This window comes from Phoenix dactylifera, chromosome 15 (genome assembly GCF_009389715.1).
Source record: "Phoenix dactylifera cultivar Barhee BC4 chromosome 15, palm_55x_up_171113_PBpolish2nd_filt_p, whole genome shotgun sequence".
NCBI lineage: Eukaryota > Viridiplantae > Streptophyta > Magnoliopsida > Arecales > Arecaceae > Phoenix > Phoenix dactylifera.
This window is the reverse complement of record NC_052406.1, coordinates 8,100,608-8,116,098: the sequence shown is the minus strand read 5'-3', so window position 1 is coordinate 8,116,098 and position 15,491 is coordinate 8,100,608. Positions and strand designations below refer to the sequence as shown.

Genomic DNA, 15,491 nt, shown 5'->3' with positions numbered 1-15,491 from the left:
CATTGCTGATTAATCAGCAAATTACCCAAGGACAATTAAATGATCCTAATATACATTTGAAAATAAAATATGATGTGTATATCCCCTTTTGATCCTGCATTTTTCATAGATATATTTTCATAGGAATATATTTAGAGTGCAATGAGGAAAATAAAATGTTGCAGATTTTAAATGACCTTTTCATCATGAGCATTGTAGCTGCATGCCTTTAACAAGCTGCAGATAGCTGCAAAACTTGAGAGAATTAGTGCGATAGAAATGTTCTCCCGCGTAGTAGCCTCTACCTTTATGGAGAATGTTCGAGCCCGTGCGAGCCCGTGCGATCATTTGGTTGAAAATAAGGCCCGTTCCACTGGGCTACCACCTCTGGGGCTTGGGGCTTGGGGCTAGGTTTGATACATACGTACATCAAGAAATCAAGAAAAAAACCTAGGTTCCGACGAAGGCACCGAGGCTCGCTCCAAGATCCAAACCCTTTACCATCGCCGAAGGCCGAAGGAAAGAAAAATCCAGAATCCACGAGGATGGGGTCGACGCTGGCGAAGCCCTCCCTCCGTCCTCCGTTTCGCCACCTCGCTGGCGCCGTCTCCACGACCCCCTGTGCCCCATCCCTCTCTTCTTCTTCGTTACCGTTTCCTTCGCCGCCGCCCTTCATGGCGGACTACCTGGTGGACCGGCTCGGCTACCCAAAAGAGCAGGCTCTCGCCTACTCTAAGACCCTTCTCCGCATCACCTCCCCGGAGAAGCCCGACGCCGTCCTCGACTTCCTCCGCCGCCGCGCCGGCCTCTCCCTCCCCCAGCTCCGCCGTTTCGTCCGCTGCCGCCCCGCCATCCTCAACGCCGACGTCCCCTCCAACCTCCTCCCCAAGCTCTCCCTCTTCCATTCCCTCCTCTCCCACGCCCACGCCTCCCCCGACGTCCCGCCCCCCAAGAAGCTAGCCGCCCTCGTCTCCACCTGCGCCCCCGCCTTCGGCTACAGCGCCGCCGCCCGCCTCGCCCCTGCTCTCGATCTCCTCCGCTCCCTCTTCTCCGGCGATAACCGCAAGGTCGCCTCCGCCCTCCGCCGCTGCCCCCGCCTCCTTACCAACGACCCCAAGAAGGTACTCGCCCGCAACCTCGCCGTCCTCCGCCGCGGCGGCCTCGACGCCGCCGCCCTCGTCGAGAAGGCCCCCATCGTCCTCATCCTCAGCCCTGAACAGCTGGACTCGGCATTCCGAATCGTGGAAAAGGAATTGAACATCGACAATGCCTCTGTCGCCGGCTATTTCGATGCTGTTTACCTGGCAACCTCCTTGTCCGAGACGGCCTTCAAGAACAAGCTGGGAATGCTCAGGAGCTACGGATTCAGTAATGCCGAGCTGCTCACCTTGATCAGAAGGGCTTCTCTCTTCTTCCGGCTCACCGATGAGCACATGAAGAAAAAGCTGGAGTTCTTCATTCACACTGTTGGCTACACTCCGCAGTCACTGCTGTTGAACACCTGGCAGCTGCTCTTCAGCCTGGAGACTAGGATTTTGCCAAGATATGAGCTGCTGCGGGGCCTCCAATCAAGAAAATTACTCCGAGGAAATCTCAATTTTGCAAAGGCATTTGTCATGCCTCGAGAAAGATTCAATGAAGAGTATGCCTACAAGTTCAAGGATGGCGACGGCTCTGATCTTGTCGAGTCCTACATGAACAGCCCAGCATTTGGCAAGTCAACCCCTGAGGATGATTCTGGTTCCATTTAGGAGTAGTAACTGAGATGAGTGTACGAGTTGATGGTGTATATGTCTCCATAGTCGTTCTGCTGGTGTTTGAGGAGAGTAGCTCAAGCTCTAGTTAATATCTAAGCTGAAGCCTGGAAGGACTTCAAGTGTCGAACATATTTCTTGGTACCATCTAAGACTTTAGTTTACTGGTTTTCAGAATGCAACTTATGATATTTTTTACTCCTTTGTCTAACAAGAAAATTTTTTAGCTTAGGAGATTAGAAAAGTTCTCATCCCCAGTTTGGATATATCTATATATATGTTATTCTGAACTTCATTTCTTAGAAAACAAAGGGATGGTATACAGAGATTGCATTTGGATACCATACCAACAACATTATGCTCGTTACAGCTATTATGAAGGTACTTTCCCATTTATCTTTTAGTTTTTTTTATATATCTAGATCAGTGTCTATTTGGTAGTACATTAGTACATGCTAGATGGTAAGATGTTCATTTAGTAGCTTGTCACTATTTTTTTTATGTTTGAAGCGGCAGGATGCACAAATTTCAAGTAAGACAAGCTTGAAAACTATATTTGTTGTTATCATATTTTGGTTTTACAATTTAGGTGAATATCCTAGGATCAAGCAATTTGCTTTCTTATACATGCATACAAAACATGGGAGAAATGTGTACAGCACGTTCAAAATAGTGCTACTTGTTACTTCTTTTTTTTTTTCTCTTTTTTTCTCTCTTATCTTTGATACTGGAGGTTCTTAGATTTGAGATTGGACTTTAGGTGTGCAGTTGGAAAAGAAATTTCGATAGATGTAAAGGCTATTTGGTGGGGTGGCTATGACTCTTCTATGTGTTATCGGAAGGTGTATGATAACGTTTGGTTTGGATGCTATGCCAAGCATATATTTGGGTTGATGGAGGAACTATATGAAGATGGAACCTCTTTTTACTCATCTAGGAGGTAAGAGGTGGACAACTTGATGAACTGAGTTTGGTATTGTTTGTTAAATCACCAAATTGAAGATGTTGGTACGTTGTCTAGAAACATTGCTTTTTCTTCCACCTCTTGAACTTTAGGCCTTTGAATATATCATTATCTTTGGAGAGATGTTATTTTTTGATGATCGCATGAGTAACGAAGCAGTTTTAATTATTTCATAGAAGATGAGTGATTCTTTATCATGTCATGGATTTTACATGACTCTTTGGTGCAGATGCTAATGGAGGCTAGAGTTTCAGTACCTTTTTCTAAAGACTTGAAGGAATTATTGATTGTAGGATTTAATGTCCCTTGCTTGAATTTAAAGTTTTGTTTTTTTATGCAAATTAGTGTCAGGTGAAAGAAATTTCCAATTTTGATGGTGATAAGATTTTGAACTTTATGATTGCTACCATCTAATATTTTTATATCTGGAGATTGTAGTCATCCTGGTACTCTGCCAAGACCAAGATGGACGCAGATCCAAGTTTGTCTCACCTCTTATATGGAATGTTTGGGCAAAACATGAAATGACTGATATCTTGAGATTTGGCTAAAATTTTAGGAACTGGGAAATTGGAACTCCACTAATATAGTAGGAACAAGATTAATTCCCATTTAATATATTGATTTGAATAAGTAACAATTAGAAAATTAATTTGAACTGCAGAAGACTGATTAGAAATATTTTGATATCATATTGGTTGATATATCGGTATACACCAGTTTACATTGTTGCAGATAATATGAGCCAAGATATTAATTATATCATATTGGCTTGTGGCAGGTACCAATACCAACCGAAATATCACTTGACATGACAAGCTCGCTACATTTCTATTTGAGGCAAGGATGTGAACATAAGAAGTGTTTTGTCATCTCTGTGATCCATCTTCTTGCCTTTCAAAATTCTCAATTGAGATGGAGGAAGATTTGTCTCCTCGAGTAGTCTTCCTCAACTTGGGAAATCTAGGCAACGGCTCCTAACATATTTCTTTTTTTTTTTTTCCGATAAAGAGATTTTGACTGGTAGGTTTAAGAAGGTGTTAGAGAACTTGATTAGTAAATTTTAGTGGAAGGGACAATTTGACGTAGCGGGAAAAGGAAGGAGCAATTTGATCTACGAGGCTATGCTTCGAAGATCAACACACAAATAGAAAAAAAATTAGATTGAAGAATTCTTCCCTTGGTGAAAGAAATTTTTTCTAAAAGAATTTTATTAATATCTTAAAAGATACTTTTACAATGTATTATGCACATATTTATTGGACATGTTGTCTTAACCCTAATTCGGGCATTAAACTCGATAAAGAATTATGCTCAAAATAGAACTCTACAATAAATTAAAAAAAATAGAATTATTTTATTATAAATATGAAAAATTAGCTAAAATTTGATATTGTCCCTAATGAAAATTTTATAAAAAAATATGCTAAAAGTCTTTGAACTATGCTTACTATAGTCTTCGTCTGCAAATCTGCCGGTTTTTTCGATGCTTAGCATGATCTAATTGGTCATAGTACCTATTGGCTACATCTTATGCTGCGTCACAATTTATATTGAATGATTTCTTATTTGCTTTGGAAATCCTTCATTGTACTTATGCTTGAGGTGAGCGGGATGGTATGCGAGCATTGGTACGGAGCCTTGTTACGAAGTTGATTTGTCTTGCCTCTGATTCATCCTAAGATTTTTGCTTTTCTGGTTAATGGTACAACTAGATAGGTTTTGGTTACAACTTGGCTAGGTTTTTTATGTTAATAGTTGAAGGGTTGTGTAATTGTTCTGAAGTCAGCGAAGGACCTCGCCAGCACAACCTTATTTTCTTTGTTTGCTTTAGAACGTCATGTTTGTCCAATATAATCTTTAGTACTTTGCCGAGATGAGAATTTTATCTATTTCTTTAAATGATTGGAGATTAAATTTGTAAGCCATACAAATGATGGATGATTGAAAGATTGAGTGGACAATCTCCGAGTGCTTGCTAGAGAACCAAGACCATCTTGGTGTTTCTTCTTGCAAAAGGGCGGGGATTGGTTTTTGGGAGCCAATAATGGGGCATTTCATTTATAGAGGCACCACTTACTCAAGTATCCAGCAGGCCCATCTGTGTCAATGCTATTGTCCTGTGAATGCTCAATATTAAATTAGACTTACCATGAAATATGCTTATATGGGCAATCAAAATAAGAAAGGCTTAGAAGAGGAGTTTATTAAAAGAATAATATTAAATTAACTTACTGCTTAATCATAGGTCTGTTCAAGCCTTCAACTAGCCTTGTGAGGAGTGGACACTTTTCTCAATGGCCACCATTAGAAGATGGATGGTCATTAAACAAAACAGTTTATAAGCACCACTACACAGCATGCATTATTTGATGGCCGTTCATCGAAGGCTAAGTGCAGCAGGCGCAACGCAAAAGATCCTAGTTGCCAAAACTTCATGGCCAGGAATTTTAATAAGTCGAACTCCCACCAACTAAAAACTCGATTGATGACAAATGTGACAAATCAAATTACCAGCACATCCATGTCAAACTGATAAGTCGCATCAGCCAGATGGGCATTAAAACAAAATACAAACGTTGCCTCAGATCAGGTCCTGAACAGAAAGGCAGGTGATATTGTTGCAGAACTAGATGCTTTCAAGGGCCTGAATGATATCAGCTTTCAGGTCCTCAAAGTCCTCAACTCCAAAACTGAACCTGATCAGGTTGTCCTTGATACCATACGTGACTCTCTCTGATGCACTTAGATCCCTGCACCACAAAGAACAAAAAACAAATCAGAATGCCTGTATTAAGAAAATATAATAATATTTTTTCCCATCACACCAAATGTTGAGTTATTTTCTCGATCAAAATCCTAGACCTGCTGAACTAGTGAGATTTTTTTTTTTTTAAGAGGGGTTATTGGGCGGGTTGGTTTAGATGTTAGACGTCAATACCCTTTAAGATATGATATTAAATTGCATAGTTCAACGCATGGTAAGGTGGTTCTTGTTATTAATTGGGTAAATTGAAAGGGGCAATAGTACCAGTAAGACATGATGGCTGGCTGGTCTACAATACTCTCACAGCCTCCAAAGGAAGGTGCAATGTAAGGTATTTTTAAAGAATCAACAAACTTCATCGTAGTCCTCAGGTCTCCGGCTACCTGCACCGCCAATATAACCACACACAAAAGAAAAAGGATTAAGGTAAAGAATGTGGCTGTGATTTTTTACAATCAAGGTATATAGGGGTGATAAACGCACCTCAAAACTAACCACACCACCAAAACCAGTCATTTGTTGTTTGGCAATGTGATGCTCCGGATGACTAGGCAGACCAGGATAATAGACACGTATAATCTGGCAAAGCGCCCAGTCAGATATGACACAAGTATAAATTATGTAAATGCAGCAGCAATGCTAAATTAGCATGAAACAATATACTATTTTGAGTCATCCATATAATTAATAAAACATGAAATACTGGCACCCAATAACAATACAATAATAGATCAATTTGAAATTTTGAGGATCTTTGAATTTGAAAACATCTCCAGTGAAGTTGCTAGCAGCAATACAATTTATATTGACAAGAATCTAAAGATGGAGATAATGGGGACATAGCCTCCTGACTTGTATAGAGTAATCATCAGCTAATTCAGAATTCATTCATCAGAATTTGACTTGTAAGGAAGATTCTTGACGAAGAAACTAGAAGTAATATTTATCAGATCATGTGCGTCACAAGAATCTATAATATTAATCCAATCAGACATTTTTCTTCAGCTTCAATTCTAGCAAAACTTTTCTTTTTCTTTTTTTTTTTTGCTCCACAAAACTTTTCTTTCTCATGTGCAAAAGACAGAAGTAACAACAACCCACACAATTATATAATCATACATCATAGCACAATGATAAAAAAGTCACTTGACGGGCTGTCATCTGTGTTCCATTATTTGTTCCTAGATGGTATTTTCAGCTGGTATACTAAGCACTGCTTATACTGGAAAGAAATTTAGGTTTTGACCATGAAATCAGCAGTCTTGGAGAAGGGGAAAAATCAAATACTCATAAGATATACACAGCAAATAAGAGAAAATTATCAAAATGATAAAATGTATTATAATTCTCCAGACATTGCATGAGGGCATGGAAGCCAAAATTTCTAACACTGAAACAAGGAAGAGAATGGTGGTCGGGGGAGATAAGATGCTCATTAGTTCATGGCTACCTGCATAACATATGGCTAAGGACAATGGTCACGAAATAGGTTATGATTTATGCATTCTGACACAGCAATAAGTGTCTGGATCACTTAATTTTACAAGCATTTATTTGGTGCCTCTTTATTTATTTTGAGGCAACATTATCTGTTCGTATTGTATGCAACACTTAAAGGAGCAGAGATAGAAGTTGGCCATGAAATCAGTTGTCTTGGGGGAGAGAAATGATCAAATACCTATATATAAGCTGCTGAGGAAAAATTATACAAATAACTGAGTAACATCATTCACTAGGCATCGCACAAGGAGATGAAGGTCAAAATTCCTTAACAGTAACACTGATTCAAGAAACGATTAGGGTTACTTCTTAAACTCATGGTTATCTTCAACATTCATGGCTAAGGAAATCAGTTGCAAGGTAGGGCTTTGAGATATGTCTTGGAAAGAGCATAAAATTACAACTCAATGCAAATACAGGAGCCTTGCATACTAGCAAGCTTCAAAATAGAAAAAGAAAAATAACAAACTATAGAATGTCAAAAATATCTCAAAGACATAAAGAACGACATTATGAAAAATCTTATGAATAATTAGAGAAAATCTGCAAAAACTGATACACATGTATCCTGATGTTGAGACGAAATTAAAACAAAAAAAAAAAAAAATTGAAGGAAAAATTGATAACAAATCCAAATTTCCTTGCAGTAAAATACAGGTGCATGCAGAGGATGGATCGTTTTTGTTCCATGTATTGCTATTTTTTATAGTAAATCTTCATGCAGGTCCAAAATTATCTCATGAATTAATCAAAATTTGGATCAACTCCTGCTAACAAGCTATAAAAAACTTCTAGAATGACAAAAATAGCAAAAAAGGAAAAGCCAACAGTACCTTAGGATGTTCCTCTAAAAACTGGGCCATCCTTAATGCGGTATGATTCTGTTGCTGTACACGAAGATGCAACGTCTTCATACCTCGAAGGATCATATAAGCAGCATTCTGGAAAGGAGAAGCCAAGATAACAGAAGTTAATTAGCAAACAGTCTCAAGGTTCCAGCAGTACGAAATAAACTATTAGACCATAAAGTCATGCCTCCTGACAAACACACTTTAACATGTCACATTCAAGAGTTTGATGCCAACAACACCAGTAATGCATGTTGCATAACCAAGGTTTTAAGTCTCGGCGGGATGGGGCGTCCCGACTGTCCCATCCCATTTCTATGAGAACACAAGACCAGGACGTGGCCAAAACCCATCCATCTGGGGAGAGAAGAAGAAAGAGGAAGAGGAAAGAAAGGAAGGAAAGATGAAGAAAATGAAAAAGTACAAGGAAAGAAGAAGGAAATAAAGGAAGGGAGAAGAAAAAGAAAGGAAGGAAAGAAAGAGGGAAGAAAGGAAAGAAACAGAAGGAGAAAAAGAAAAAAAAAGGGAAGGGATAAGATAAAAAAGAAAAAGGAAAGGAAAGAAAGAAAGAAAGGTAGAAGAAAAGGAAAGGAAAGGAAGGAAGGAAAGAAGAAAAAGAAAAAAATAAAGAAATAAAGGAAAAAAGAAGGGGAGAGAGATGGAGGATGTCTACCGAGATGCATAACCGAAACTACCGCCGGGTTGGGGCGGGCAGCAGGGCATCCCATTCCATGGAGAAACTGGAAAACCCCTATCCCACAGGATTTAAAACCTCGGCATTGACCCAATTTGGAATATTCCCCCAACAAAGAGATTATCCAGTTCGGAATATATGTAGAGGAGGATCCTTGGGTGAGTTGTCCACATAAAATATGAGTCACATATGACTAATTTCAAGAAATTTAAGGATAGAAGCCAGTGGAAGGCAATATTTTGTATCATGCAATTTTTGTGCTTAAAGTTATCTTTTTTTTTAAAAAAAAAAAAACAACTACCTGCTATAAAAGCCCCACGTGGGAATTGATTTGTCAGATTTAAAATTACATAGGTTCACTTAAGCTATACTAACACCCATTTTCGCACCTGCCTCTACTTTCCACATACATGATGGCAGAATACATGAAACAAATATATTTATTAAGCTATTTTATAAGCCCGCTGCCTACCATGTTTACTTACAGGATTGAGAACACCACCAATGACATGATGATACTTGCGAATCTTTGAAATCAGTTCCTCTGAACCACTAATGCAACCTCCAAGAACCTGAATAAGTTATTCCAGAATATGAGAAAGTGCAAAAGAGCGAAGAACTCAACAGACATACAAAATGAAATGCTCCATTAACTCACATCATTGTGACCAGCAATGAATTTAGTGGCAGAATGCAAAACAACATCAGCCCCTAAAGTCAAGGCCTTTTGATTGAAAGGTGGTGCAAAGGTACCATCTATGCAAACCAGTGCTCCTTTGCTGTGGCAAAGTTTTGAAACCAACTCGATATCAACGCAACGAAGGAATGGATTAGTTGGAGATTCCGTGAAGAAAAGAGATACCTGTGTAAAAATGATGTATTAGCTTAGTGCAACCATAGAAATGAAAAATAACATATAAAAGAGAGATTGTAAACCAGCAAGCAACACTATTCACAAACATTATTCTGATCCAGAGCACTTCTCAAGGCATCCATATCAGCAGGATCAATCACAGTTGCCTGCATTTTGAAGATATGAAGTATTAGAAAAATACATGATAACAAATGGGTTAAAAAAAAAGTTAGACTTGTACAATATATAAACAAAACTATACATAGAAGCTGTTTAATTTGTCTAAGATTGCTTTTTTAAACTCAGAGTGATTTTAGGAAATAAATGAATGCATTGGATTGGATACAGAAAGAACGCAATTACATACTCGTACGTAAGATGAAAATTTTGGCTATACAATTCATATTTTAAATAAAAATTCTATTCAGCATAGGCACAAGACAATTTTCTTACTACTGCTGGCATCCAAAGATATAAGCCAGGTTAACCATTTTAACTTCTTTATCTGAAAGTGCAAGGTAATGAAAAGCATGGTTTTAAACCATGGAATGCATATTTGTATATGGGTGTCAGGAAATTTAACTAAATTAGTTATTAAATTATTGGATCAGGCATTCCATATCCGAACTGACAAATTAGATCATCAGGTCTGATTTTGTAATCCATAAATAAATAGAGTACACAATTCTAAAACTAAATAAATATAGAGCACACATAATAAATAGCTGATGAAAAGGAAGAGAGGAATATGAGCCAGCCAACAGGTAACATTAGCCATAAGCAAAAGTGCAAAATGCAAAAATTGAATATTACAAGTACAGCAGTCAGCTGAAAAGTGAAAACACATTTTCCAATCCTTCAATCACCAACTCTAAAACCAGCCATCAGAAATGACAACGAGCGAATGCAATAGAGTAAGCAAAAACCAAATATATAATGAGTTGAAAAACATAACTTAGACGCTAAGGTATGTTAAAAACATACTGTCTACATCTGAGTGCAAGGGCACACATTATATTTATTAGCGTCAAGACAGGTAAAACACACACATTGTGCCTACAGCTATTAATACTGAATCTAGTATGAATATACAGATTCAACATATAGAGTACATAACATATGATGTAGGTAGCACTAGTTGGACGCCTATGTCCATCTTGAAAGATAATCCATGTCAACATATATCTGCACGCTGGATATGCATCAAACTTTTTATATGTGTATCGAATCTCGGATTGTGGATAACTCAGACAGGTGGAATGTCAGATTCTTCCATTACTGAGTCTGATGTAGTTCTCAGACAAGTCACAAGACAACTGAAAGTAGGCTCTGGTGATTCATGGAGTTTATTTAAGGACGAAGGCATTAAGAACTTTGCAAACTGTTGCATGACATTGTGCTTCAGCTAGGTTTAGGCTCCTGATTAGGAGCATGTTCTTTGACAACCAATAATAAATAAAAATAGCACATGATCAATGTCAAAATTCATGATATATACGAGTGATCACTTGCTAAAGCCAGTAAATCATCACTTTTTTTTTTACTTTCATCACACATTCTTTAACATACTTGTGACCACTTTTTTGCATATGAAATCAAGAGTGACATCATCATGGTTATAGGAGTCAACTAAGTTCTAATAAGCAAGAAATAACATTGAAGAAGCACTTGCCAATTGCATGAAACAAGTTAATAAATATTACATTTTCACATTTTCCATTCTACAACATCAAACAATTAATTATACAATTTCATATTAGTTATAATTTAATTTAAAATATTTTTCCCTTATGTATCCATGTAATCATGTTATTTGCTCTTGCCAAGCCACATACTACTTATTAACATATACTCTCATATCCATGTCCATGCAAGACTGGATATATATTGCAAATATGTGTTGTTTCCATTGCAAGAGTAGTCAAATGAAACCCATAGTTGTATGTTTTCGTAGTCATTGCTTCAGATCTTATTTACTGGTCAATACAGTCATGCAGTCTCCACTACAGTATACTCTTGCTATTACAGATTGCCGATTAGAGAATTAATTAACCTGCAGGCTGCAGAATCCGGCAAATCACATCAACCGACATCATCTTACATTCTTATTGATATACTTATGCATGACCATTCAAAGTACATGATTCCAGAGCTTATGTAACACTGCAAGTCTATGCCACATGGGAATTCTGGCAATGAGAAAACCGCAGGACTGGGACATCATGACACTGTCCCAGCTCCTGGGATATAAAAGAGGACCAGTTCTACATCCAACAATTCATATGGTAGTATACATAGAACAGTAGTAATCATAGAAGATATAAAATTACCAAAATCCCCATCTTCGGAAGCTCATTCTGGATGAATATCCTTGTCTTCCTGTAACAATCAGTAGTTGTAATGATATGTCCACCAGCAGGAACCAGTGCGGTGAGCATAGCAACACTAGCGTACATGCCCGATGACACGAATAAGGTAGATTCAGCTTTCTCTAACGCACTGCTCCAGCAAAGAAATGACATTAAGTTACTCTAGAGAAGTAAAAGGTGCAAGCCAAAGAAACCACATGCAAAGAAAAGGTATCCCATACCTCATCTTCTCCTCCAAAGCCTCTGTGGTTGGGTTTCCGTATCGGCCATACTCAAAACTCGAATGCCTCCCCTCCTGTAAGGGATTCATAAAGAACACCTTATTTTTCAAGAAACTCCGGTAGCTGTCTCCAAGAAATCAATCACGCACCTTGAAATCGATCAGCTCGTTGGAATTCTTGAACCAGTAAGCAGAGGTGTTAACAACAGGGGTGGTGATCGCATCCGTGGTTATAACACGCCCTAATCTCTCGCCTGCACAGATCAAGATCCTGAGATGAAATGTAAATCACAGGATCCATCTCCAAGAAAGAAAGAAGGAAAACCGGGATTTGCTTGCTAAAAATCACTTTTAATATCAAACTGAAGGGGAAAAAAGGAATAAGTAACAAGATAAAAACAACAAAAGAAAAACTCTTTTCAGCGACAGAAAAAAAAAAAGAAATAAACCACCAAGATTTGCTTGATTTGAAGGATGAAATAAAAAGGGCCAGGGAAAACATCGAAAAATAACTTTCTTTATGAATAAAAAGGGAAAAAGGAGAGGACGGGCTACCGGCATGAACTGCCAGGCTCCCGTCGGAGCTCAGCAACGCTGCAATTGCGGCGGCCTTGGAATCGGCTGCCCGGATCTGCGACGGATCACTAGTACCGTCACCACCGACGAGAGTGGGGACGTCTGCCTCAGCTGGGATCGCGACCGTCGCTGCGCATGCATCTGCCTCAGCTGGGATCGCGACCGTCGCCGCGGCATCCGCAGCGGCGGAGGCGGAGAGTGGGGTTTCCGGGAGGGCAGAGTTGTTGGACCACGAAGCGGCGACGATCTGGGCGACGCCGATGTTGCTGCAGTTGCGGCGGGCCTTAGTGCTGAGCTGCCGGACGAAGTTTGGGGGGAAGCGGAGGATGAGGCCGGAGGCCCGGCAGCGGGGAGAGAGGAGACGGGAGGAGGCGGCGGCGGGAATCTCCAGGCGGGGGAGGGCACCGGAGTCGCCACGGCAGTCCGATGCGGCGGGGAAGAGCTTCGGGAGGCAGCAGCCGGAGGAGACCGCCATCGTCGGGGTAGCGAAGAGAGGAGAAGGCAGCGGCGGCAAAGGAAAGCGAAATCCCTACCTCACCTCTCCTCTTCAAAAAGGAACCGAATGAAACAGGAAACGAAAAAATAGGGGCAGGTGAAGAGAACGGGTTCCTTTAGCAAAAAAAAAAAAAAGAGAGAGAACGGGTTCGGGTTGTATCTTCCGCGCAAAAGAATGATGGATCTTCTTTCGCGACATCATCCGTTGGATCGCAGTCCGCACAGCATTCATCAGTCTTCACGGATATCTCAAAGCGAAGATTACGCGATCCATCAGTAGATTCGCTGAATCCTTCTTTCGAGCCAAAGATACAACCCTTACTCGAAGAGAATACGGTCGGTGCAACAGCAAGGCATGGCGACGGGGTCGGCGGGCCCCAGCGTTTCTCGGATCCCGTACGATCGGATGGCAGCCAGGTTATTTGTTAGTAATTTGGAATTGAATAGATTAATTCAAGGTTGCAGGCGCAACAGAATGTTTGAGGAAACATATGACAAATCTACATTTAGGCTCGAAAAAGAAAATTTAAGTAAATTTATTTTTTTTCGGTTAGAAAAACAATTTTTTCTTGGACGCCTTAAAAGCTGATGGGAAAAAAAAAGATTGTGGAACTAGGCCATTACTTCCACGTATGTGGCCCAAGTTCGAAACTCACGGACGTCGATTAAATTATGAAAATCGGATGTTTTCTGCCCGAACACGTAGGATGGAAGGGTTTATTGGTTCGCTGATAGCCTCGGTGGTGCCAGATGTGACCTATTCATACGGAGGATTCGTGCTGGTGCTTAGAGGGGTAACCAAATCGGACCCACAGATGAGGAAGATATGAGTAAAAACGGCTGGCGTGCGCAACACATGATCAGGTCTGCCCGTATCGAACATTCTTCTGGTAGGATAGGAGCTGCTACGTGGAGGTGTGCTTGTCTCTTCCTCTTTCTCCTCCTTCCCCTTTCACAAGCCAATATATATATATATATATATATATATATATATATATATATATATTTCAGAAAAGTTGCAAATCATTTATTGCCAGCTTGATTTATATGCAGATATGAAATTAGAGAAAAAAATAATAGATTAATAATATGATGCGCTCTCTCTCTCTCTCTCATTCATTTTTATAGCATTGTTATGGTATGAGGGCAATTCATAGAGATCATGAAATATCAGTGTGATTGAGGGAAAAGTGGTAAAAGAATGCGAGCAGAGCATATTTGTTGAAACTGTTAATGTTGGCTGACAGTTTTGGGTTAGTACTTATATTTCATTTTATTCAAGTAATTTTCTACATTTTACAAAGTTTACTTATATAGATTAATAGAGCTAGGTTACTTGCACACATCAATATGTCTATAGCACTATATGTCAACAAACTTCATGTTTTAATCCAAAATCATTACCATATGATGTAAATAAATATTAATCTATCTCTCTTTTATTTTTCAAGATGGCTGCGTAGCTATCTTGTGGGGGGGAATTTTTTTTTTCTCATTAATATTTTATAATGTTGCTTTCGAGGATTCAGCCATGACATGAGAAAATATAAAAAAAACATTATGTCTTCTTTTTTTGTGGAGGCAGCTCCCAAGGACAGCTCCGTATCCATATCTCTATGATGTATAACTAGAAAGATTATTTAGCTCATGAGATATACAAAGTCTCTTCAGCAGACATGCTCTTCTTTTTCATACATGCCCATTATTTTTCAGAAAACTACACATGTGATATATTTTTTTGGATAATGTGCATGCACTTCAACGATTGGGTAACCAAGTTGTTTTCTCACCCAAGAAAGAGATAAATTGCTTATCTTGCTTAGTGGGTAGAGTGTAGGGCTCTATCACTTGGTGGGTTGAGCAGTTGAACTCCATTGCAGGCTAATTTTGACAACTCTATCCTGAATGATGTGAAGAGGAGAGGGGCCGGTTTTGTCATCAGGGGCTCGAGTTTGAGTGTGGTGGCAGCGGGGGGGTGTCCGCTCTTCGACACCTCGTTTCTAGGCGCAGAGTTATGGGCGGCTTAGATGGAATTGCATTATGCGCGATATGTGCTTCAGGCAACTTCCATCTTCTTGGAGGGAGATTCGGCCACGGTGATCAGCTGGGTCCGAAGGGGCCCGAATAGTGATGGAGGAGTTTATCCCTTGCTCCGTGATATTTGGTTGATGGTGAGAGAGACTGTCACATTTCAAGCTGTGCATGTATATCGTGAGGCTAATGGGGCAGCGGACTGGGTGGCGGCATTTGTAGCGCGCACTCAGAAGGCGCCTTATGGGTTGGAGAGGATGAGATGCCTAGTGTATTCCGGAACCTTTTGTTTGCCGATTCTACTGAGTGTATCCATATCCGTATTGTATGATACGTCTGTTTCAGCCAAAAAAAAAAAAAAAAAAAAACTCCATTACAGGTTAACTCTAACTGGATATTAAAAAATCAATGAGTTATTTGTTAGTCAAATCTTAAGCCATT

General features: G+C 39.7%; 2 protein-coding genes across 3 annotated transcripts; one reads left to right on the top strand and one right to left on the bottom strand.

Moving 5' to 3' along the window:
* The first annotated feature begins 174 nt into the window (after nt 1-174).
* Nucleotides 175-3,600, top strand: LOC103714850. The gene is made up of 2 exons (XM_026807602.2): nt 175-2,673; nt 3,479-3,600. The coding sequence occupies exon 1, from the start codon at nt 525-527 to the stop codon at nt 1,728-1,730; it is 1,206 nt and encodes a 401-aa protein (XP_026663403.2). The 5' UTR covers nt 175-524; the 3' UTR covers nt 1,731-2,673; nt 3,479-3,600.
* A 1,300-nt stretch (nt 3,601-4,900) lies between these two features.
* Nucleotides 4,901-13,113, bottom strand: LOC103716376 (cystathionine gamma-synthase 1, chloroplastic-like). Of its 2 annotated transcripts, XM_039134328.1 has the most exons (12): nt 12,670-13,113; nt 12,504-12,630; nt 12,099-12,202; nt 11,950-12,023; nt 11,690-11,858; nt 9,467-9,526; nt 9,165-9,368; nt 8,992-9,078; nt 7,798-7,905; nt 5,948-6,043; nt 5,729-5,847; nt 4,901-5,450 (listed from the first exon to the last, which is right to left on the bottom strand). In XM_039134328.1, exons 1-12 carry the CDS (start codon nt 12,997-12,999, stop codon nt 5,327-5,329), a joined length of 1,602 nt encoding a protein of 533 aa, XP_038990256.1. In that variant the 5' UTR covers nt 13,000-13,113; the 3' UTR covers nt 4,901-5,326. The 2 variants fall into 2 exon arrangements, with proteins under 2 accessions (XP_038990256.1, XP_038990255.1); XM_039134327.1 differs by having other exon boundaries at nt 12,504-13,113.
* Between the last annotated feature and the right edge of the window lie 2,378 nt (nt 13,114-15,491).